This window comes from Scyliorhinus torazame, chromosome 5 (genome assembly GCF_047496885.1).
Source record: "Scyliorhinus torazame isolate Kashiwa2021f chromosome 5, sScyTor2.1, whole genome shotgun sequence".
In the NCBI taxonomy this organism is placed as follows: domain Eukaryota; kingdom Metazoa; phylum Chordata; class Chondrichthyes; order Carcharhiniformes; family Scyliorhinidae; genus Scyliorhinus; species Scyliorhinus torazame.
This window is the reverse complement of record NC_092711.1, coordinates 214,235,808-214,258,157: the sequence shown is the minus strand read 5'-3', so window position 1 is coordinate 214,258,157 and position 22,350 is coordinate 214,235,808. Positions and strand designations below refer to the sequence as shown.

Here is a 22,350-nt window from a genome sequence, read left to right as displayed (position 1 = left end):
CTTGAGTCTTGGCCAGCTGGCTGAATCCCATGGGGACCCGTCAAACCCAAAATATTAAAGCTGTGGAGTTAAAACTGGCACCTGGAGTACCCAAAAGTTGGGGAGGAGGATTGGGCCACATTGGAGGGTTTGGTAGGGGAACAGGAGAACAAGGAGGCAATTGGGAGGATGCAGTCGAGGAAGTGCAAGGAACAAATGGGTTCCCAGTGGAGTATTATTAGAAATGTAAGGACAAGTCGGCGCTGCTGATGGTGGGGATGTTTGAGGAGACGATAGGGAAGGGGGTGCCAGAGACTTTGGGGCAGGCCTCAATTTCCTTGCTGCTGAAGAAGGATATGCACCTGACAGCGTGTGGGTCATACGCATTGCGCTGGTCAAGGAGACACAGCCTGAGTGAGTGAGACACAGACAGAGTGAGAATTTGGTAATTTGGTGCAGTGAGGTAATTCGGTGAAGAGTGGGAGAAAGTGCTTTTTCCCGACTGTTTTGTTCTCTTTCTTTCTCCGGGCCTAATTTTGGGAGCCGTTCGGAGGAGGAGGAGGAGCAGTCTCTGTGAGTATAAAAAAAACCTAACGGTAACTTCCTGTTTTCAAGTTTTTTTTTCCAAAAGTGATAGCAAATCTGCCCCAAATCTAAAAAAACCCACAGCTAAACCCGTAAAATTAAATTAAACTAATTAATTAATTAGTGATGGCTGGTCAGGTGATGTGCTTGAGGTGCTTAATGTGGGAGCTGGCAGATCCCATTGCGAGCTACAGCGACCACATCTGCAGTAAGTGTTGGCTGCTCGAAGAGCTCCGGCCCAGAGTTGATGAGCTGGAGTCTGAGCTTCAAACACTGAGGCACATCCGGGAGGGGGAGACTTACCTGGACACTGTGTTTCAGGAGGCAGTCACACCTGTCAGAGTAAGTAGTTTAAATCCTGCCAGTGGCCAGGGACAGCAGGGTGTGACTGCAAGTCAGGCAGGTAAAGGGAACCAGCAGTCAGGAACTCAGGAGCCTCAGCCCTTGACCCTGTCCAACAGGTATGGGGCACTTGCTCCCTGTGTGGATGGCGAACAGGGCTGCAGGAAGGATGAGTCAGCTGACCAAGGCACCATGGTTCAGCAGGCCATTCAAGGGGAGGGAGTAAATAGGCAAGTTGTAGTTGTAGGGGATCCTATTATCAGGGGGATAGATAGTATCCTTTGTGAGCAGGATAAAGAGTCCCGCATGGTATGTTACCTGCCCGGTGCCAGGGTGCGGGACATCTCTGACCGGCTTGAAAGGATACTGGAGAGGGAGAGGGAGGATCCAGTTGTTGTGGTCCATGTCGGTACCAACAACATAGGCAAGTCTAGAAAAGAGGACCTGTTGAGAGATTATAAAGAGCTAGGATTCAAATTAAAAAGCAGGTCCTCAAGGGTCATAATCTCCGGATTACTGCCCGAGCCACGTGCAAATTGGCATAGGGAGGCAAGAATAAGGGAAGTTAACACGTGGCTGAAAGAGTGGTGTGGGAAAGAGGAGTTCCTTTTCATGGGACACTGGCATCAGTTTTGGGAGAGGGGGGACCTATACCGTTGGGATGGTCTCCACCTGAACCGAGCTGGGACCAGTGTTCTGGCGAAAAGCGTACATAGGGTGGTCAATAGGACTTTAAACTAGAGATTGGGGAGGAAGGGAAAGTCAGGGAACCAAGAGGTGAAGTAATCAGTAGGAAGCGTAGCTGCTTAGGAATACAAAAAAGCACAAAAAGACAGAACTCAGGCGAGGTTACGATAGTCCCCATCCCACAAAATATGACACAGTGTATGGAAAGGCTCAGTAAACCAAGGTCCACCACACTAAGAAAACAAAAAGGGACGGTCAATAGAGAATTAAAGGTGCTATATTTAAATGCGCGCAGTGTACGGAACAAGGTTGATGAGCTTGTGGCCCAGATTGTGACTGGCAGGTATGATGTGGTAGGCATCACAGAGACGTGGTTGCAGGGGGTGCAGGACTGGCATTTAAACATCCAGGGATTCACAACCTATCGAAAAGACAGAGAGGTGGGCAGAGGGGGCGGGGTTGCCTTGTTAATTAGGAATGAAATTGAATCAATAGCACTAAACGACATAGGGTCAGATGATGTGGAGTCTGTGTGTGTAGAGTTGAGGAACCGCAAAGGCAAAAAAACCATAATGGGAGTTATGTACAGGCCTCCTAACAGTGGTCAGGACCAGGGGCACAAAATGCACCACGAAATAGAAAATGCATGTCAGAAAGGCACGGTCACAGTGATCATGGGGGACTTCAATATGCAGGTGGACTGGGTAAATAATACTGCCAGTGGACCCAAGGAAAGGGAATTCATTGAATGTTTACAGGAGGGCTTTTTGTGATATGTAATGAGCCAGACTTGATTAAAGACCTTAAAGTAAGGGAACACTTAGGAGGCAATGATCATAATATGGTCGAATTCAATCTCCAATTTGAAAGAAAGAAGGTGGAATCAGATGTAAGGTGTTACAGTTAAATAAAGGTAACTACAGGGGCATGAGGGAGGAACTGATGAAAATTGACTGGGAGCAGAGCCTAGTGGGAAAGACAGTAGAACAGCAATGGCATGAGTTTCTGGGAGTAATTGAGGACACAGTACAGAGGTTCATCCCAAAGAAAAGAAAGGTTATCAGAGGGGGGATTAGGCAGCCATGGCTGACAAGGGAAGTTGGGGAATGCATCAAAGCAAAAGAGAAAGCCTATAATGTGGCAAAGAGTAGTGGGAAGTCAGAAGATTGGGAAGACTACAAAAACAAACAGAGGATAACAAAAAGAGAAATAAGGAAAGAGAGGATCAACTATGAAGGTAGGCTAGCTAGCCAGTAACATTAGGAATGATAGTAAAAGTTTCTTTAAATACATTAAAAAACAAACGGGAGACAAAAGTAGACATTGGGCTGCTCCAAAATGACGCTTGTAATCGAGTGATGGGAGACAAGGAAATAGCTGAGGGACTAAATAAGTACTTTGCGTCAGTCTTCACAGTAGAAGACATGAGTAATATCCCAACAATTCCGGAGAGTCAGGGGGCAGAGTTGAATATGGTAGCCATCACAAAGGAGAAAGTGCTAGAGAAACGAAGAGATCTAAAAATTGATAAATCTCCGGGCCCAGATGGGCTACATCCTAGAGTTCTAAAGGAGATAGCTGAAGAAATAGTGGAGGCGTTAGTTTTGATCTTTCAAAAGTCACTGGAGTCAGGGAAAGTCCCAGAGGATTGGAAAATCGCTGTTGTAACCCCCCTGTTCAAGAAGGGAACAAGGAAAAAGATGGAAAATTTTAGGCCAATTAGACTAACCTCGGTTGTTGGCAAGATTCTAGACTCCATTGTTAAGGATGAGATTTCTAAATTCTTGGAAGTGCAGGGTCGGATTAGGACAAGTCAGCATGGATTTAGTAAGGGGAGGTCGTGCCTGACAAATCTGTTAGAGTTTTTTGAAGAGATAACAAATAGGTTAGACCAAGGAGAGCCAATGGATGTTATCTATCTTGACTTCCAAAAGGCCTTTGATAAGGTGCCTCACGGGAGACTGCTGAGTTAAATAAGGGCCCATGGTATTCGAGGCAAGGTACTAACATGGATTGACGATTGGCTGTCAGGCAGAAGGCAGAGAGTTGGGATAAAAGGTTCTTTTTCGGAATGGCAACCGGTGACGAGTGGTGTCCCGCAGGGTTCAGTGTTGGGCACACAACTGTTCTCTTTATATATTAACGATCTAGATGACGGGACTAGGGGCATTTTGGCTAAGTTTGCCGATGATACAAAGATAGGTGGAGGGGCAGGTAGTATGGAGGAGGTGGGGGGGGCGGCAGAAAGCTTTAGACAGTTTAGGAGAGTGGTCCAAGAAATGGCTGATGAAATTCAACGTGGGCAAGTGCGAGGTCTTGCACTTTGGAAAAAAGAATAGAGGCATGGACTATTTTCTAAACGGTGACAAAATTCATAATGCTGAAGTGCAAAGGGACTTGGGAGTCCTACTCCAGGATTCTCTAAAGGTAAACTTGCAGGTTGAGTCCGTAATTAAGAAAGCAAATGCAATGTTGTCATTTATTTCAAGTGGCTTGGAATATAAAAGCAGGGATGTACTTCTGAAGCTTTATAAAGCATTAGTTAGGCCCCATTTAGAATACTGTGAGCAATTTTGGGCCCCACACCTCAGGAAGGACATACTGGCACTGGAGCGGGTCCAGCGGAGATTCACACGGATGATCCCAGGAATGGTAGGCCTAACATACGATGAACGTCTGAGGATCCTGGGATTATATTCATTGGAGTTTAGGAGGTTGAGAGGAGATCTAATAGAAACTTACAAGATAATGAATGGCTTAGGTAGGGTGGACATAGAGAAGTTGTTTCCATTAGCAGGGGAGACGAGGACCCGGGGGCACAGTCTTAGAATAAAAGGGAGTCACTTTAGAACAGAGATGAGGAGAAATTTCTTCAGCCAGAGAGTGATGGGTCTGCGGAATTCATTGCCACAGAGGGCGGTGGAGGCCGGGACGTTGAGTGTCTTTAAGACAGAAGTTGATAAATTCTTGATTTCTCGAGGAATTAAGGGCTATGGAGGGAGAGCAGGTAAATGGAGTTGAAATCAGCCATGATTGAATGGCCCATGGAGTGGACTCGATGGGCCGAATGGCCTTACTTCCGCTCCTATGTCTTATGGTCATACAGGCCGATATCGCTACTGAATGTGGATGCAAAGCTATTGGCGAAGATTCTGGCAGACAGTTTGGCGGAATGCCCTCGAAGGTGATAGGGGAGGACCAGACGGGGTTCGTGAAAGGGAGGCAGCTATTCACGAATATTAGGAGGGTGCTAAATGTAGTTATGACGCTGAGGGAAGGGAGGCAGAGGCGGTGGTTGCACTGGATGCAGAAAAGGATTTGATCGGGTAGAGCGGGGGTATTTGATTTGGTGCTAGAGAGTTTTGGGATCAGCCCGAGATTTACGGAGTGGGTACAGTTATTGTATAAGGAACCGAGGGCGAGTGCACAAACAGTATGACTTTTCTCTGCACTGGGGGACCAGGCAGGGGGATCATATGTTCCCCTTTGTTATTTGCGCTAGCGATTGAGCCTTTGGCCGTCACACTGAGGAGCTCGGGAGTGTGGAGGGGAATAGTGCGTGGGGGGTGGGGGGGGGGGCGGGGGGTGGAACATAGAGTGTCTTTGTACGTGGATGATTTATTACTGTATGTGTCAGAGCTGAGTGCTTTGGTGGGGGGCATACTGGAGCTTCTCCGAAGGTTTGGGTCCTTTTCAGGGTATAAATTAAATTTAGAAACGGGAATACTTAGTGATGTCCCGGACAGGGGTGGGGCGGCTACCATTCCGCAGGGGGGCAACCCACTTTAGATATCTGGGGGGTGCAGGTGGCACAGGACTGGGAGGGACTCCGTACGTTTAATCTTACTAGCTTGGTGGGGGTGTGTGAAGGTAGATTTGGTGAGGTGGGATAGTCTGCCTTTGTCGCTGCCAGGTTGGGTCTAGGCGATTAAAATGAATGTGCTGCCGCATTTTTTGTTTGTCTTTCAGTGCCTGTCAAGGTATTTTTCAAGAAGGTGGATAAGTTGATTACCTTGTTTAGTTTTGGGGTGGAAGGTAGCCAGTGTTCGGAAGGTAGTTTGCAGACAGGATGGCAGGCAAGGGGGTTGGGCCTCCCAAATTTATTGTACTATTATTGGGCAGTGAATGCCAAAAAGGTGAGGAGTTGGGTTGGAGGTCGGTAGGCCCAGTGGGTTAGAATTGAGGAGAGGCTGTGCAGAGGGTCGGGGCTGAGGGCATTAGCAACAGCGCCGCTCCCGTTGGCTCCAGGTAAATATTCTGGGAGTCCAGTGGTGGTGGGAAAGCTGAAGATTTGGAGGCAATTGAGGCAGCATTTTATGTTGTGGGCGGGGTTAAGAGAGATGCCAATTAGGGGAAACCACAGGTTTGAGCCAGGGAAGTTGTATAGGAGGTTTCGGAGATGGGGAGCCAGGGCAGTAAGAGACCTGTTCTTGAGAGGTTGTTTATCGAACTGGGGCAGGGGGAAGTATTTAGGTACCTGCAGCTCCGGGACTTTGCAAGGAAGGAGGTTCAGAGCTTCCCGGAGGTGCCGGTCCCCTAATTGTTGGAAGAGGTATTGACGGCAGAGGGAATGGAGAAGGGGGTGGTGTTGGCAATCTTTGGGAGGTTTTTAGGGAAGGATAAGATATCCTTGGAAGGGATTAAAGCCAAGTGGGAGGAAGAGTTAGGGGAGGTTATGGAGGATGGTCTGTGGTGTGAGGTGCCACAGAGAGTAAAAGCCTCAACCCTGCGCGCAAGGTTGGGGCTGACACAACTGAAGGTCGTGTATAGGGCGCACCTCACGAGGATGAGGTTGAGCCAACTCTTTGAGGGGGTGGAACATGTATGAGTGCTGTGGGAGGAGCCCCGCAAACCATGTTCACATGTTTTGGCCCTGCCCGAAACTGGAAGGGTATTGGCGGGAGGTTTTTACGGTCATCTTGGTGTGATGCAAGTACGTTTGGAACTAGGGCCTATAGAAGCCATTTTCGGGGTGTCGGACCTGCCTGGACTGCAGGTGGGTGAGGAGGCAGATGTTTTAGCCTTCGCCCCGCTGATTGTCCGGAGGCGGGCCCTGTTGGGGTGGAGGTCAGCTTCTCCACCCTGTGCCTTGGCTTGGCGGGGGGGGGGAGGAGATGGTGAAGTTTGAGTTGAGGGGAAGGATGGAAGGGTTCTACAATTCATGGACGTCGTTTGCCATGCACTTTCAAGAATTGGATGCCATTGAACATTAGGGGGGCGATGGGGAGAGGGCTTTTGGAGGGAGTTGAGCACATTGTTTATGAGATGACCGTTGATTCTCTTTTGGCCTTTTGGTTTTGTTGAACTTGGAATGTATGGGTGATGTTTGTGTTTGTATGTTGAAGGGGTGCTGGTTGGAGAATTGACACTGTATCTCTTATTGTTGATTATCTTTTGTTGTGTATTTAATGAAAATGTGGAAAATGAGAACAAAAAAAGTTAAAACTGGCATGATAGATCAAATGGCTTCCTATGGTTCAGTGACAGCAATACCAGGTAGTTCAAGGGGAAATCCTGGACTAAACCTTGATGGGACAAGAAGTTACCCAATCAAAACAGAAAATGCTGGACTAACTCAGCAGGATTGGCAGCATCTGTGACTCATACAGACTGGAAACATTAAATCTGTTTCTCTCTCCACGGATGCTGCCAGATCTGCTGAGTTTATCCAGCATTGCCTGTTTTTAATTTCAGATTTCCAGCATCTGCACTATTTTGCTCTTGTATCGGCACCAAATCAACCCTCTTGTCATGGGTCTTGTGCAGTGTGAAATTGACGGGCAAGACCTTCCAGCTGTTCTTGCTGGTGGGATATTCCTGCCCCGCCGAGCGCGCACCGCTGCAGGTTATCACCCCCTGCCGTTGGGACATTCCACTTTCAGACAGAAGCCTTTCTCCCCCTGGTTGCCAATATTGGTCTGAGGGCAAAACAGAGTGACGCTGATGATAACCTGCCCAATGGGCGCATCTGATGCAGACTCTCGCTTACTCAAAATGGATAACAGCAAAACTCAAATACACCCCCAACATTTTCCATTTATTAAAGGTGGACATTTTGGGCCGGAGCTTCTGTGATTTTTTAATGTGAACCCTTGATTGGCAAAGTCTGGCCCTGGCCTTATCTTTCCCAAAGGTAACCCTTATATTTCTGTACATTTAACTTTAGCACATCAGGCAGGGGATGGAATCGTCCCAGCCCTACAGAACCAAGTTAGGAGGTGGGACTGAAGCAAATTTGGCAATTAGCGCATCAGATTAGTTGCCTAAGGTGTTTTCACCTTTGAAAATCTTGCCTGAGGTGGGGTCAATGTGAATAGTCATCACCCACCCATCAATGGCGGGTGGTCTGTTAGGTCCATAAAGAGACCATTGGGAGACGTGGTTATGACACCTCTGGGATCTTGCTGACTGCAGATGGTCTGTTCAATGAGACTGAAACCCGATCGGTAAATGAGGCTGGCCTGCCAGTGGCAGGCTGAGGGCCATTGGCACCTCCGCTTAATCCTTCCAGCACGGGGCTGCTGGGATGAGAGGGCTACAAACCCTCCACAATGGTGGTTAGACAGCTGTGACCCTAACTGATTTTGAGGTTGCCTCCATTTTGAAGCACCCTCACGTTCTCTTGCCTGACTCAAAGGTGCCCACCTTTCCCAGTGGCCATCAGGAACGTGACGGCGGTCCTTAAGTTACAGCTGAATGGGTGGGGCGGCCTCTTAATTGGCCACCTCTCAGAAGATGGTGACACTGTACAGCCAGCCACCACCAGCAGGGTCGCGATTAGCATTTGTTCCCGACTGCATAAAGTTTTCAAGGATTGTAAAATTCCATCCCAGATCTGCAATCTTTTAAAGTCAGGTGAAGTTGCACTTAATTTACTCGCAAACCACGTTCCCCCAACAAAATCAAAAGAAATCTCCATTTTATAGTGAACAGAGCTGCAGATATAAAAAATAATGCAAAAGAAATAGATTAAATCAGTGTCAGCTGAAAACACATTTCCGAGTCCAGCCTCGGGGGGAAATTGGAACAATAAAAAGTTCATCATGTTGCGAAGTCAAGCAGACCATATTTGGCTCTGATTGGCAAAATCTAGAGCAAACAATAAAAATAGCCTGAAATAGTTACAGAGCTCCAAATTTCACTCTGATTTCACATCTATATTTTGCTGATCATCTTTCCTTTACAACCAGTGGAATTCAACATGAAATTAGATATTGATTTGCCTGATGTGGTTTTGTAATGGGGTTTGGAAAAGATAGAATCGTAACAAACAGCTGAGGCAAATGAAGGGAGTTCGAGCTTCAGCTTCAACCTCATGCATCAGTTGGTACGTTTTGTGTCACAGAGCATTGATCAACGGGTAAATTATATTTATTGCATTATCACCCATTTCATTACGTCTCCTCATATAAGGACAGGCTTGCTTTACTTACTGAACACATTAACTTGACTGACCTGCTGAGGGTCTCCAGGACCTTGTATTTTTTTGAACTTCTGCTAAACTAAGAAGAGAAATTTTAGACAGCATTGTTGAGTATTTTGTGATCACAGCACAATTTCTGGGCCAATTTCTCTTTAGCGGCAATACATCCAAATAATGACATGTAACAGTCTGATAAAGTATTTTTTTAACATTTGCATGCTTCTCTGCTGACTACTCCCAGAATTGAAAGGTGGCAGGAGAAGTTGTTAAGGCTGTTATAAAAACATATGTGACCCTAGACTTCATAAACAGCTTAACAGGAGTAGACAAGGAGGCAAACCTACTTGGTGAACTTTCATAAATCACTCTCTGCACCATACGTTAGGTAGGTAGCAAAGTGATGGAGAGGGTGCAGTGGACGTTTACTAACGTAATCTATTAACTGTAGATTACAGCTACATGGAGACGCTTAAATGGAGCTGTTTGAAATTATGAGGGTGTTGCTAGAGTAGATGAGGAGAAAATGTTTCAACTGGCAAGGGAGTTGTTAGCTAGAAGACACAGATTTAAAGTAATGAACTAAGCTAAATGTGACATTGGGCGCAATTTAATGGCCTCATCGCAGCCAACATGGTGACGTGAGAAGGCCGTTGAATCTCGTGAGAGGCCTCTCGCAAGATTCGCGATGGTTGAAATGCATCGCAAGATTTAACGAGATCTCGTGATCTGGATCTCGCCCTCGCTGGGCGGGATACAGATTAACATATTTAAATTAGCCATTAGCTACAAAATGACTTGCCAATTATTAAACTCAATGCTCGACCGATGAAGGCAAGTATGCGTATGTCTTCTTGACTACCTTATCCACTTGCCTTGCCATTTTCAGTGATCTGTGGACCATACACCCAGATCTCTCTGCCTGTCAATACTCCTAAGGGTTATGACATTTATTGCATACTTTCCATGTGTATTAGACTTTCCAAAATGCGTTACCTCACATTTGTCCTGATTAAACTCCATCTGCCATTTCTCCACCCAAGTCTCCAAACGATCTATATCCTGCTGAATCCTCTGATAATCCTCATCACTATCCGCAAATCCACCATGACACCCGCAAACTTAATAATCAAATCAATTACATTTTCCTCCAAACCATTTATACATACTACAAACAGCAAAAATCCCAGCGCCGATCTCTGCTGATCAACACTAGTCACAGCCCTCCATTCAGAAAAGCACCAAAATATCCACTGATATCCTCTGTCTTTTATAACCGAGCCAGTTCTGTATCCAACTTGCCAGCTCACCTCTGATCCCGTGTAACTTCACCTTTTGTACCAGTCTGCCATGAGGGACCTTGTCCCCAAAATCCATAAGAGTTAACACCCTTAGGGGGGGGCTATACGAATATACCTGGTTGCCGTTCGGGGTTTCCTCAGCCTGTGCAATTTTCCAGCACACCATGGAAAGCGTCTTATGTGGTTTGCCAAGGCTGGCCATATACCTTGACGATGTCCTAATTACAGGCACCTCCAAAAAGAAAAATATGGAGAATCTCGCCGATCTTCTCGAGAGGTTTGAACCTAGGTCCTAGGTCCACCTCCGAAGGGAGAAATGCGTTTTTCATGCCCCTGAACTCACTTACTTGGGTTACCAGGTGGACAGCCATGGCCTCCACCTAGTGGAGGACAATGTGCGGGTTATCCGAAAGGCCCCCATCCCTCATGACCCGACAGAGCTCCACTCCTTTCTCAAATTGGTCAACTACTAGGAAACATTTATGCCCAGGTTTTCTTAGCGACAGGCCCGATCTTCTATGCGGTGCAGAAGCAAGGGAATGGGACTAATCACCACCTTGACCACATTTGACCACACACACAAGAACCACCAGACCTAAGAAGGGTGCCTCGACCAAGGTCCGGGCACAATTGCCTGTACAACCTATGAAGACCCCCGAGGCACCGCCAGGGCCTGAGCACCGCTTGCCATCTTCGCCACTTGTAAGACATTGGGTAGTTGAGGTACCCGATGCACCCACGGGCTGCCCAAAGACGGTTATGACACCGGCCCGCCCGACGATAGCAAACAACATCTTTGCCAGCCGAGCCACTCCCACATCAGCGCTTTTCATGAAAACGATGGTCACCAATGCGATAAAAGCCTCTAAAGCCAACCTTACCGACAGTGGACCACTGCCTGCATCCCAAGCGGTCGAGGGAACCACTACCTGAAGCAATGGATGTTTCTGCAGACTTGGAGGGAGAGGGGTGTTACCTCAGGGGCCAAAACCTGTATTGTATACGGTTCCCCTCCTATACCTTAGATCCCTCGCCTCTAATTTGGATGAACCACACAGGATATAAACCCTGACCTGGCAGCAGATCGGGGCGGATGACCCTGCGAGTGAGGAGCAGTGTAATTGTAGTATTGTGAGTAGAGTAAATATCCTGCCTACCTGATGTTGTATGAAGTCCTTACCTTCGGCTATTACAGGGGTGTGGCAGGGAGAAAAGTACCTCATTGCCAGGCACTCAGTGCCTGTTTGAGGGGACCACCATTGAGAAGATGGGGGCCTGCCCTTGCTACCAACCCCCTCCTCTCCCATAGCCCACACCCCATGAACCCCATCCTGGAACCACTCATCTGTGACCTGGACCCTAAGTGATCCTGGGCCTATGAAACGTGCATTGATAGCAGCAGCCACTGTTTCCTTGGTAGCACTGGCAAGCACTGAAGATTGCCAGCCACTAATTGGCTGCAGCTTTGATCCCAGGGAAGATTCTGCCGATATCATGTTAAGTGCCTAATTGTCTCTTAATTTTGCAGACCTTCCCTAAAAGAGGTGACATGGGGTTCTCCCTGGCTCTGCAATTGGTGGACAAGAATCCCATTGCGTACATTAAATTTCATCCTATGTTTCATTGTTCAAAATAGTCTCGGTGATACATCCACCTTATGACATATATTTGCTCTTTAAAATAATGTGATATTTTAACAGAAACATTGGATCGGAACCGAATTGCAGCAGAGTCCTGTGTCGAGCCCCTTTAGCTGGGTGTTTTCCAGCGCTCGCAGCGTCGAAAATGTCCATGCAGTTAAATGGGACTGTTGCAATCCGGCCCCTCAGCGATGACCCCAGTCCATTTCCTGCACTGATCCCCCTGCCGCGACCCATGAACTCTTCAATTCATTTATAAGGGATCCTTGTGCCCCTGTGCCCTACTCATATGGCAGGGCACTTCCAGGCCCAACGTCCAGTGCAGGCACAATATGTGCCAGACACCTTGGCAGTGCCAGGGTGACACCTTTCCCAGAGACCAATCACATAGGCACATAGGGGCATCCGATCCCCTGGGAGACCCCCCCCCCCCCCAAATGCCATTCTACCCAGTCCAAGTTTGTGGAGACCAGTACTGAACAACGCTCACCTAAGATCTCTGAGGCAAAGCCACAAGTAGACCAGCTACTTACTCTAATATGCAGATTTGCCAAATATTGATCCTACCCAATATGGGCAGGCTCCAGATCGTGACATCTCGTGAAATCCCATTTGATCTTGCGAGGTGTGGCGAGCTGGGTCAATCCCGGAAGAGCAGACGAGGCCTCTCCTGGCATCCTGGCCACGCCGCGCCCGCGTTGGGGCAGGACGCAGCCGGTAGATCGCGCCCAACTGTGATTTTTCTTTCTGCTGGTGCTAAGATTTCTTTTCTATTTTCATTTGAAGGCGCATCAGGGTGAATAGTGAGGAATAATTATCTTTTACTAAATTAATCTTACAGATTGATAGCAAGAGGCCACCATATTACTAGGAACCGCAAATATCAGATAGTGATTTTCTTGGGTTTCAGGTAGTGGCCGCACTCACTGGAGCTTTGCAGCTGTGTGTTTGAATTGGTTGATGAGGTTGCTGCCTTGCCAGCCCCTGTAAATGTTAACTGACATTCCAGAAAGGAATAGGTTAAATTATTAGTCTTGGGCTGTGTGTGCCTTGAATGTTGTACCATCCAGTTGGCATTTGCAGTGAAATTGTGAGGGGCTGCAGCTTTGAAGGAAGTTAACTCCGTGTGTCGGTAATTCTGACTTCGCATTAACCGTGTGTTTGGCATTCCTGATTAATAATAAACCTTAATCTCAAAAGCTGGAAACATTCAGCAGATCAGGAAGCATCTGAGTCATTCAGTCATTTAGTCGCTGCTTCAGGACTTAAAACCCCTGATCAGAACTGGTTCGATCACATCCTATTTAGTGATAGAGCTTTTATTTAAGAACCCTAGTTCTTAGTTGCTAACGTGATGACTGAACAGATTGCCGCATTCTTTGACTCTACCCTGCAGCATTCCTGCTTTTTTTCCAGTATGGGTGAACAACATTTAACAAAAATGATTACTCTGGGTAGTTTAGCTACTTGTCAAAAGCACAATCAAGCCACAACAATTCATTGGGGGCAAGCATGCATGAGCCACAACATGAATCATATGCACCGTACATCAAAGTAGTGAAAATGTCATGTGCAATTCAGTTAACATTGCATTCCTTCAATGGAAAACACAATAGAATAGCTTCTTGCTCATCTGAAGATAATTCTCTACAAAGGCGCTGTTATCTCTTTTTACACAGGTATACAAGCGCTGGCATTGACAGACACGGTGGTACAGCAATGAGGAAGGTAAGGCTTCTAAAAACTATTCTCTGCACACCATTTGTGACAGCATAAACCACCAGGATAATATCATCTCTGCCCGTTGTAACGTTGATACTCTGGGAAGCCGATTATTGCTTACAAATAACTGACTCAGTAATAAAAATACACCAGTTGACATTTTTTCACAATTTGGTACATTTATTTTGCTGATTTTTGGGCAACGCTTTGGAACATTCCATCACACCGGAGGATTACTGAGAATATTTTATTGACAAAGTCACAAAATTATGTTAATCTTGTTCCGAAGTTAAAGTAAATTTCTCAAATCAGATTTTCACTCTCCCTCCTGCCCTGGATAATTGACACTTGTGGTACAGCTTCTATTTCTTCAATTGCGTGTGGCGTTGTTTGGTGCTTTTCTGTAATTGGATTCTAAATATGGAGAATTGTTTCTGTGGAATCCTGTGAAACTGCGATGAAGTAAGTGGTGGGGGGGCCGAGTTCTGAACCCGGGGCGGGGGGGGGGGGGGAGAGATGTGAAGCTTTGGTGTGTAATCAATTGCCTTGGGGCAGGTAATTGTGTTTGTGTGGGTACCAACTGAGCAGTATGCGCAGCATTCTTCAATGTTGAGCGGCGCATTGGCTGTGCAGCGGGTTAGCGTAAGTCTGCATGACGACATTAGAAGCAGTGCTAAGCCAAGACATTTCTCCCACCCCCGATTGCACCAGTGTAGGTATGTGCATACAGGAATTGTGCATATACAACAGAAGCTTCTGATTGTGGTCATTGAGATAATTACATTTGCAATGAGGTTCCTTTTTTACAGAACTGGTGATGCGCTCAGAAATATCTCCTTCCTGATAAACCAGAGAGCTGACCTTTGATCATTAAGCGACAAGAGACACATGGGGCTGAATTAAACAGGGAGGGGTGCCTTAGGCCCTGCATCCCTTCACTAAAAAAAATCAGGGAGGAGCCCACCCAGGGTGAAGAATGGCTACGCCTCAGTTATTTAATGGCCAATTGCCAACCTATCGGATGTAGGTGTACTGGCTCCGGTTGGAACAGTGGCCTTTTTTTCATTCATCCAGGGGATGTGAGCGTCGCTGGCTGCACCACATGTGCCCATCCCTAATTACCCTTGAACTGAATGGCTTGCTGGGCCATTTCAGAGGTAATTTAAGAGTCAACCACATTGCTGTGGATATGGAGTCACATGTAGGCCAAACCAAGGAGGGAGGGCAAATTTCCTTCCCTAAAGGACATTAGTTGGGTTTTTATGACAATCAACAATGCTATCAAGGTCATCATTCGACTTTTAATTCCAGATGTTTTTTTATTGAATTCAAGTTTCTTCTGCTGTGGTGGGATTCGACCCTGCGTCCCCAGAGCATTACCCAGTGTCTCTGCATTACTGGTCCAGTGACAATACCACTACGCCACTGCCTCCCCATTGTTGGCCATTGCTGCCCACTGCCAGTACTGTCCTCAGACGATGAGTCGGCGAGCTGCGATGAATCGGAACTTTGTAGGGGTCAGCACAGTGGGTGGGGACCGGGGTTTGTGAGGCCCGTTGTGGGGGCCCTCTGATGGACTCAGGGCCAGTTAAGGAAGGATCCACCCTGCTCGCCACCAACCTGACAGCTGGTCGCTTGGGTGTGTGCTACCAGTTCATAAGTTCATAAGTTCATAAGATATAGGAGCAGAGTTAGATCATTTGGCCCATCAAAACTGCTCCACCATTCGATCTTGGCTGATATGTTCCTCATCCCTATTCTCCCCATAACCCCTATTCTTTATATTAATCAAGTTAAAGTAAATTCCTCAAATCAGATTTTCACCTTATTGGGCGGCACGGTGGCACAGTGGTTAGGACTGCTGCCTTACGGCACCGAGAACCCGGGTTCGATCCCGGCCCCAGGTCATTGTCCTTGTGGAGTTTGCACATTGTCCCCGTGTCTGCGTGGGTCTCATCCCCACAATTTAAAAGTTGCACAGGATAGGTGGATTGGCCACGCTAAATTGCCCATTAATTGTAAAATAAATAATTGGGTACTCTAAATTTATATAAATAAATAAATCTCCTTATTGATCATGCACACCATATTTGTGCTTGCAGTGCAGCTGAATGCCAGCTCCAGTATGAGGTTCTTAAGTAGAAATTAATTGCCCATTTAATGGCTTCAATTGGCCTGTTGCTGGGCCTGATACCATGTGGTGGGGGCAGGTAAGCAGCGGGCAGACTGACCACTGGATTTAACATGCCCCCTCCACCTTCAAACCTTCCAGTGGCTGAGCATCAAATACACGGATCAATTTTTATAAGAGTGGGGAGATGTGGGGTAGATAATCAGGTTTACAGGGTGCTGTTGGTGACCAACTGAGGACACATTCTTAATACCCAGTGGTACAGGGATAATAAAGCGAAGTCCTTTCCAATCTGAAACTCACATCATGATCTTCACGATTAAGTGGATTTTCAGATTCGACTTTGGGAAATCAGTCTCGCCTCCCGTGGCTATTCATTCCTAATGACTGTGTTCCAGGAGAAGGTTGCTCCAATTCCAAACTCTGCTGATAGCTGATTGTTCTAAGTTTTTGCTGGTTTGTAGATTGAGCCTTTAATGGGGCATCAGCAACAGGAAGAGCAAAGAGTCATCCTTGATAGATCTGGTCCCTAGTTGTCACCTGGTCTTTGTGGTACAGCTGAAATTTGTATCTTACCGTCAAGAACATAGTCATGGTCCACTGGTCAGGGTCTTGGAGATATCACTTGGCTGCAATTCTTGGCCCATTTTATTTCTTGAGGCACATGCCAGCAATCTACAGGAAGTGTTTCTGTGATAGTTCACTTCCCTTTCTACAATGAAAAGCCATTGATCCAAAATGAGAACTGTGTCCCAGATTTTCCTCCTTCTCCACCCATCACTCCAGAAGATTCGTACTTGTCTTTGTCCATACGCTGCCGTGAAAAATGTTGTCTTCTTTTGGAAAAGACCTAGGCTTGGGACAAAAATGTTGCCGCCTTTCCAGCAATGCCATTCTCCCTGGTCACATCATGCGCTGAAGATAGGCCTCCTTCAGGACAATCTTCAGTTCATTGATAGGTAATTGCTTTGAATGATTATTAATGTTTTCGTACAGTTAGGACATTATAAAAATTGTCACAAACTTTTAAATACTGGTACAACTCCAGGTTGGCAACCCCACCACGCCTCCGACTCCTCTTCTCTGGTTCACACCACTCGGCTCCTCTCCGCAACACCCTCCTCTCCCCCCAGCAGCGTGGCACCCGCCATTCCTCCGACTAGCCTCCTCGTCCCCTTCCCCACCCATCCCAACTCCTTTAACTCCTCAGTCCAGCCAATGCCGCAAACATCACTTGCTCGAATTGGAAGATTTTTTCCTTTTCACCTTAAGCTGTTTCCAATATTGGGACTAAGGAACCAGAGTAGGGAGTGGGAGGATTCAGCGTAGAGTTGGGGAAGCCGGACGAATTTGGCGAGTGTGGGGGCGGGGGGGAGGGCGCAAGAGCTGGAGTGGGGAAAAGGGGCAGGAATTGTAGGATCAGGATCGCTATTCATTTAGATTACGGCTGGACTGTCTCTTGTTTCCACTTACCTATCTTGGTTCCATATCCCTTAATATTCATTCCGAACAAAATTCTAGCAGTCTCAAGTTTTGAAATTTTCAATTGGCCCGTAGCTTAAAAAACACTTTTTTGGGGGGCGGGGGTGGGGGTGGGTGCTGGGGGAGGATAGTTCCAGGAGGGCCATCACAGCTACGATGGGTGCAATGGTCTCCTTTTGTGCTGTTACCTTTCTGTGGCTCTCTGAAGATTTCCACGATGCATCATATGAAGAAGTGCTTTGTGACATTATTCTTGAGAGGCCCAGTTCTATTATTAAATTTGTCCTCCCCTTGTTTTGGACCTCTCCCACCAGAGGAAACCGTTTCTCTTATCTGCCCTCTCATCTCATTTTAATCACCTAAAACACTTCAATAATTAATATTCGTCAAGCAAGAAGCTACAAGCCTCATCTGTAAAAGCTATCCTTTTAATTAATCACGTTTGGCTTTTAGAATTTGAGGCTTTTTCGGACACCGTCGGATTTCCTTAAACATTTTTTCAACATATTGGGAGCAAAGATAAGCTGTCCTTGATCACTCTTTAGAACCTAGTTTGTTCACAGGAAGTCCGTACATCGATATGTGGTGATATGCAGAAGCAATCATGTAAATAGTAATGTACATGACCTCCAACCACCAGGTGGCAGTAGAGAACAACAACGTGATTATGTTACCTCAGGGAGTCTGGAGATAGTCGTCGTAGTTGATAGTCATATTTGTAGTAGCTCTTGGATAACTTCGAATAGTTAGTAGTTTTTTGATAATTTTCTCATGTTTATCTAACCCACGTAAATATTTAACAATAAACATTTAACTAGTCAAGAACTAGACGTTCTCTAGCGCATGATTCCTTCCGGTCAAGCACCAGAATGTAACATGGTACTCGGACTGGCTTTGAAGATCTAACAAGATACCAGGATTGGTTTTGAAGATCCAAAAAGACAAAGATAACTGACAAGAAATAAGAAAAAAAATTTCACTATGTAGAGTACTGGCAAATGTCACTCAATGCATTACCAGGCATCGAAGTCCAGGATGGAAGGTCTGAAGACACCACACCAGCTTCGAGTCATTGTTAATGTAGATGCAAATTGGCGCGCTTTTAAACAGCAATTGATACTCTATGTGGCAGCTCTAGGCCTTCAAGCGCAGTCTGATGAATGGAGAATAGCGTTGCTGCTCACTGTAGCAGGTCCACAGGCGATAGAAACCTTTAACACCTTAGTTTTCGATAATGATGCTGATTAAAAAAACTTTGATGAAATCGTGAAACAGTTCGATTGGCACTGCACACCGAAACAAAATGAAACGTTTGAGCGCTATGTTTTTCGCACATGTACACAGCAAGCAGGTGAATCATTCAACAGCTTTTTAAAAGACATGCGATTAAAAGTTCAGACATGTAATTTTGTGACTTTGCAAGCGTCGATGATCCATGATCAAATTGTGTTTGGGATTAGCCATGACAAAGCTCGGAGAGATTATTGAGGGAGAATGAACTTGACAATCCCATTAAGATCTGCCATGCCAGCGAGCTAGCTGTGCAGCAGATTAACACTGTAAACCTAAAGAATTTTGGCACGAAGATCGGAAAGACAGCCAACGCCGTTACTGTTGTAATGTACCCTAATGCAAAACGTGGTCCCAGCAGCGGTGGCCATTTTAAACAAGCGTTCGAAACCACCATTTTGTGTAAGCGATGCGGCAACAAACATTGCAATGGCAATGTGGCAATGTCCAGCATTTGGAAAAACCTGTTCTAAATGCAAAGGCAAAAGTCACTGTGCTAAACAATGTTTCTCAAATAAAAAATCAGACCTACCAAAATCAATTAATGTGGTTGATGAGATAAATCTCAAAGACACATTTTTCATAGTTATGACATGCAGTGAAGATAGCCTTGTCACGGCATGCAAGAAGAAAAGGCTTTAAAGCAAATTTGCACTACTAGTGATGCAAATGCAAGTGTTCAAAGAGATAACTGGACAGTTCCTCTGATGATTAATTAAACATTAATTAATGTTAAATTCGACACGGGAGTGAGAGCCAATCTTATAAATTTGTCGGACATGCAAGAAATGAAAATTAAACTGCACGTTTTAAATAAAACAGTACTGTTGAAGGATTTCAATGACAAAAGAATTAATACTCAGGTCAGCGTAAAGAATAAGGTTCATAAAGTGAAGTTTTCCATTGTAGAGGCTGAGCGTGAATCATTAGTAGGAGTGGAAGCATGTGAAGCGCTCGAATTAAGTAAATGAGTCCACATTGCTAACTGCGCTGTAACCACATAAACAACATCATTGGATTCAATCCTGAAAGAATTTCCTGAAATATTTCAAGGATTTGGAACTTTGCCGTTCGCTTCTCAAAAAGAGTTAAAAGAGAATGTGAAACCCGTCATATACGCACCAAGGAGAGTACCAGCTCCATTAAAGGAACAACTGAAAAATGGGCTCGAGAGAATGACAAATCTGGTGTTGATAAAACAAATTGAAGAACCAATGGATTGGGTGAACTCGATGGTCTGCGTAAAAAAAAAAGAATAATGACCTGAGAATCTACATGGTTCCCAAAGATTTCAATTTAAGCATCAAAAGAGAGCATTATCCTACTCCGAAAAGAGAAGAAATCATGTGTGACATGTCAGGAGCAACATGCTTCAGCAAACTAGATGCATGTCAGGGTTTTTGGCAACTCAAGTTGGATGAGGAAAGCACAAAGCTGTACACTTTTATCCCTCCATTTGGGCGATACTGTTTTCTCAGAATGCCATTTGGTATTATTTCTGAAATTTTCCACAGGGTAATGGAACATGCCACGTCCAACAGACAAAAAAGGAGTCCTCAGGATGCTAGATATGATAGATTTTGTTGGAAAATGTATTCCTAATCTCACAGCAAAAATGACGGGCTGGACTATCCGTGCCGAAATCACGTTCAGCGTGGGAGCGGAGAACGGTCGTCAAACCCGAACATTTGACCGGCGCCGCTCCCGCGATTCACGGTCCCCTCACGCGGCAACTACGCAGCACGGGTAAGGGGCCATTGACGGAGGCCACCCACCCCCTGATTCTCCGCACAAAACCAGCCGAGTTCCCAACGGCGTGGTTCTAACCACCTCTCGGCCGTCTGCGGCCGCCCTGGTGGGGGGCGGGGGAATTAATCACCCGGGGGGGAGGGGGGGGGCCTCATGGACGACCAAGGGAGTGGTCGGGCATCATGGACCTGCGTGCGCACGCGCGATCTCGGCGGGGCCTACACTTGTGCTGTCGCTCCGCGGTGCAGGTCCACCATGTCGCACGCGGCGGTCGATGCAGACTCCCGAGTGGACGTGCGGGACCCCGTATCTGAAGCCAGAGCTGTGAGAAGCACTCCGGGGCCCTGCCAGCCCACTGCAGATGGGAGAATCGCTCAGGACTTTCTTAAGGAAAATCCAGAGTGAAACGCCAGCATTTTTACGCTGGAGTGGGGACATAGCCCCATTATTGGAGAATCCAGCCCGACATACTTGAGAAAACCCATCAAGAAAGATGCTATTTTCCAGTGGCCTAACAGACATGAGCAGGAGTGCCAAATATTACAAGATGCATTGGCAGCAGCTCCAGTGCTGACATTTTTTGACCCTACAAAGACAAAAATATCGACAGATGCGTCGAAAGATGGGTTGGGAGCAGTGTTATTGCAGCAAGACGATGATGACAATTGGCTTCCAATTACCTCTGCTTCAAGGTCAATGACTAACTCAGAGTGCAGATATGCTCAAATAGACAAAGAATGCTTGGGCTTGATAAATGGGTTAATCAAATTCCATGATTACATGCATGGCCTATCGACATTCTGAGTGGAAACTGACCATAGACCACTGGCGATAGTGAAGAAAATTCTAAATGAGATGTCGCCAACATATGATGATGAAGTTACAAAGATAGGATTTTAATCTCATCTACACACCAGGTAATCACCTCATACTGGCTGGTGCACTTTCTCGTGCTACGGACAAGCAGGAGGAACAACGTATGGTTGAGGATGTGCCAGTCCACCTGAATCTTGTGACAGAATCCGTTCCAGTAGCCGATGAGAAGTCAAAATTAATCAGATACGAAACCATCAAAGATGAAATCTTACAGAAGATAATAAAATATCTCACTGAGGGATGGCCAAAAGGATCCTGTTCCAAATATTATAACATTCGAGCGGAGCTAAGTGCAGCCAATGGATTTTTGCTAAGGCAAAATAGGATTGTCATACCACAATCTTTATGATCCATGATTCTAAAGAAGATTCATGAAGGGCACTTAGGCATAGAAGAATGTAAGCATAGAGCCAGGGAAACAATATACTGGCCAGGCATCAATCACTGTTGCTTCACAGCACCAGGGTCCCAGGTTCGATTCCCGGGTTGGGGGCCACTGGCTATGCGGAGTCTATACGTTCTCCCCGTGTCTGCTTGGGTTTCCTCCGGGTGCTCCGGTTTCCTCCCACAAGTTCCGAAAGACATGCTGTTAGGTAATTTGGACATTCTAAATTTTACCTCTGTGTATCCGACATTGGTTAATGGACTATCACAATTGTTGATGAATCGACAGCTCAGAACAACCTTACCATGCATTCCAAAAACCAAAGAATCGAAAACCTGTGAAGAAACTTGTTTTTCAAAAAAGGAGGCAGAAAAGGTATTACGATAAATCCACAAGAAACTTGCAACCATTAGCACAGAATGACACAGTCGGGGTAGAAGATCCTGGCTGGGATTTTCCGAGCCTGCGACGGGTCAGAGAATCGCCGGGGGCGCTGGAAATTCCCGTCACGTTGCTCCGACACCGGGCAACTGGAGAATTGGCGCCAATCGCTCCCGCACGGTCACCGCGGCGTTGGTTAGGGGTTGCTAAAATAGGCCCCCGCAGCGATTCTCCGCAGACGACGAGCCAAACCCCAGCCGAGTTCCGCCGAGTCTCGCCGGCGTGGTTCAAACCTGGTACCACCCAGCGGGAGTTCGGACCCGTGGTCGCTGTGGACTTCCTGATTGGGGGGGGGGGGGGGGGGGGGGGGTGGGGGGGGG

General features: G+C 46.4%; 1 protein-coding gene across 3 annotated transcripts in view; it reads left to right on the top strand.

The window, feature by feature from the left end:
* Positions 1 to 22,350, top strand: part of LOC140420938 (connector enhancer of kinase suppressor of ras 2) — a 986,283-nt gene that overhangs the window by 847,124 nt on the left and 116,809 nt on the right. For all 3 annotated transcript variants that reach the window (XM_072505113.1, XM_072505112.1, XM_072505114.1), the window contains one exon: positions 13,634 to 13,682. In XM_072505113.1, the coding sequence (XP_072361214.1) occupies positions 13,634 to 13,682 (49 nt within the window). The remainder of the gene's footprint in view (positions 1 to 13,633; positions 13,683 to 22,350) is intronic.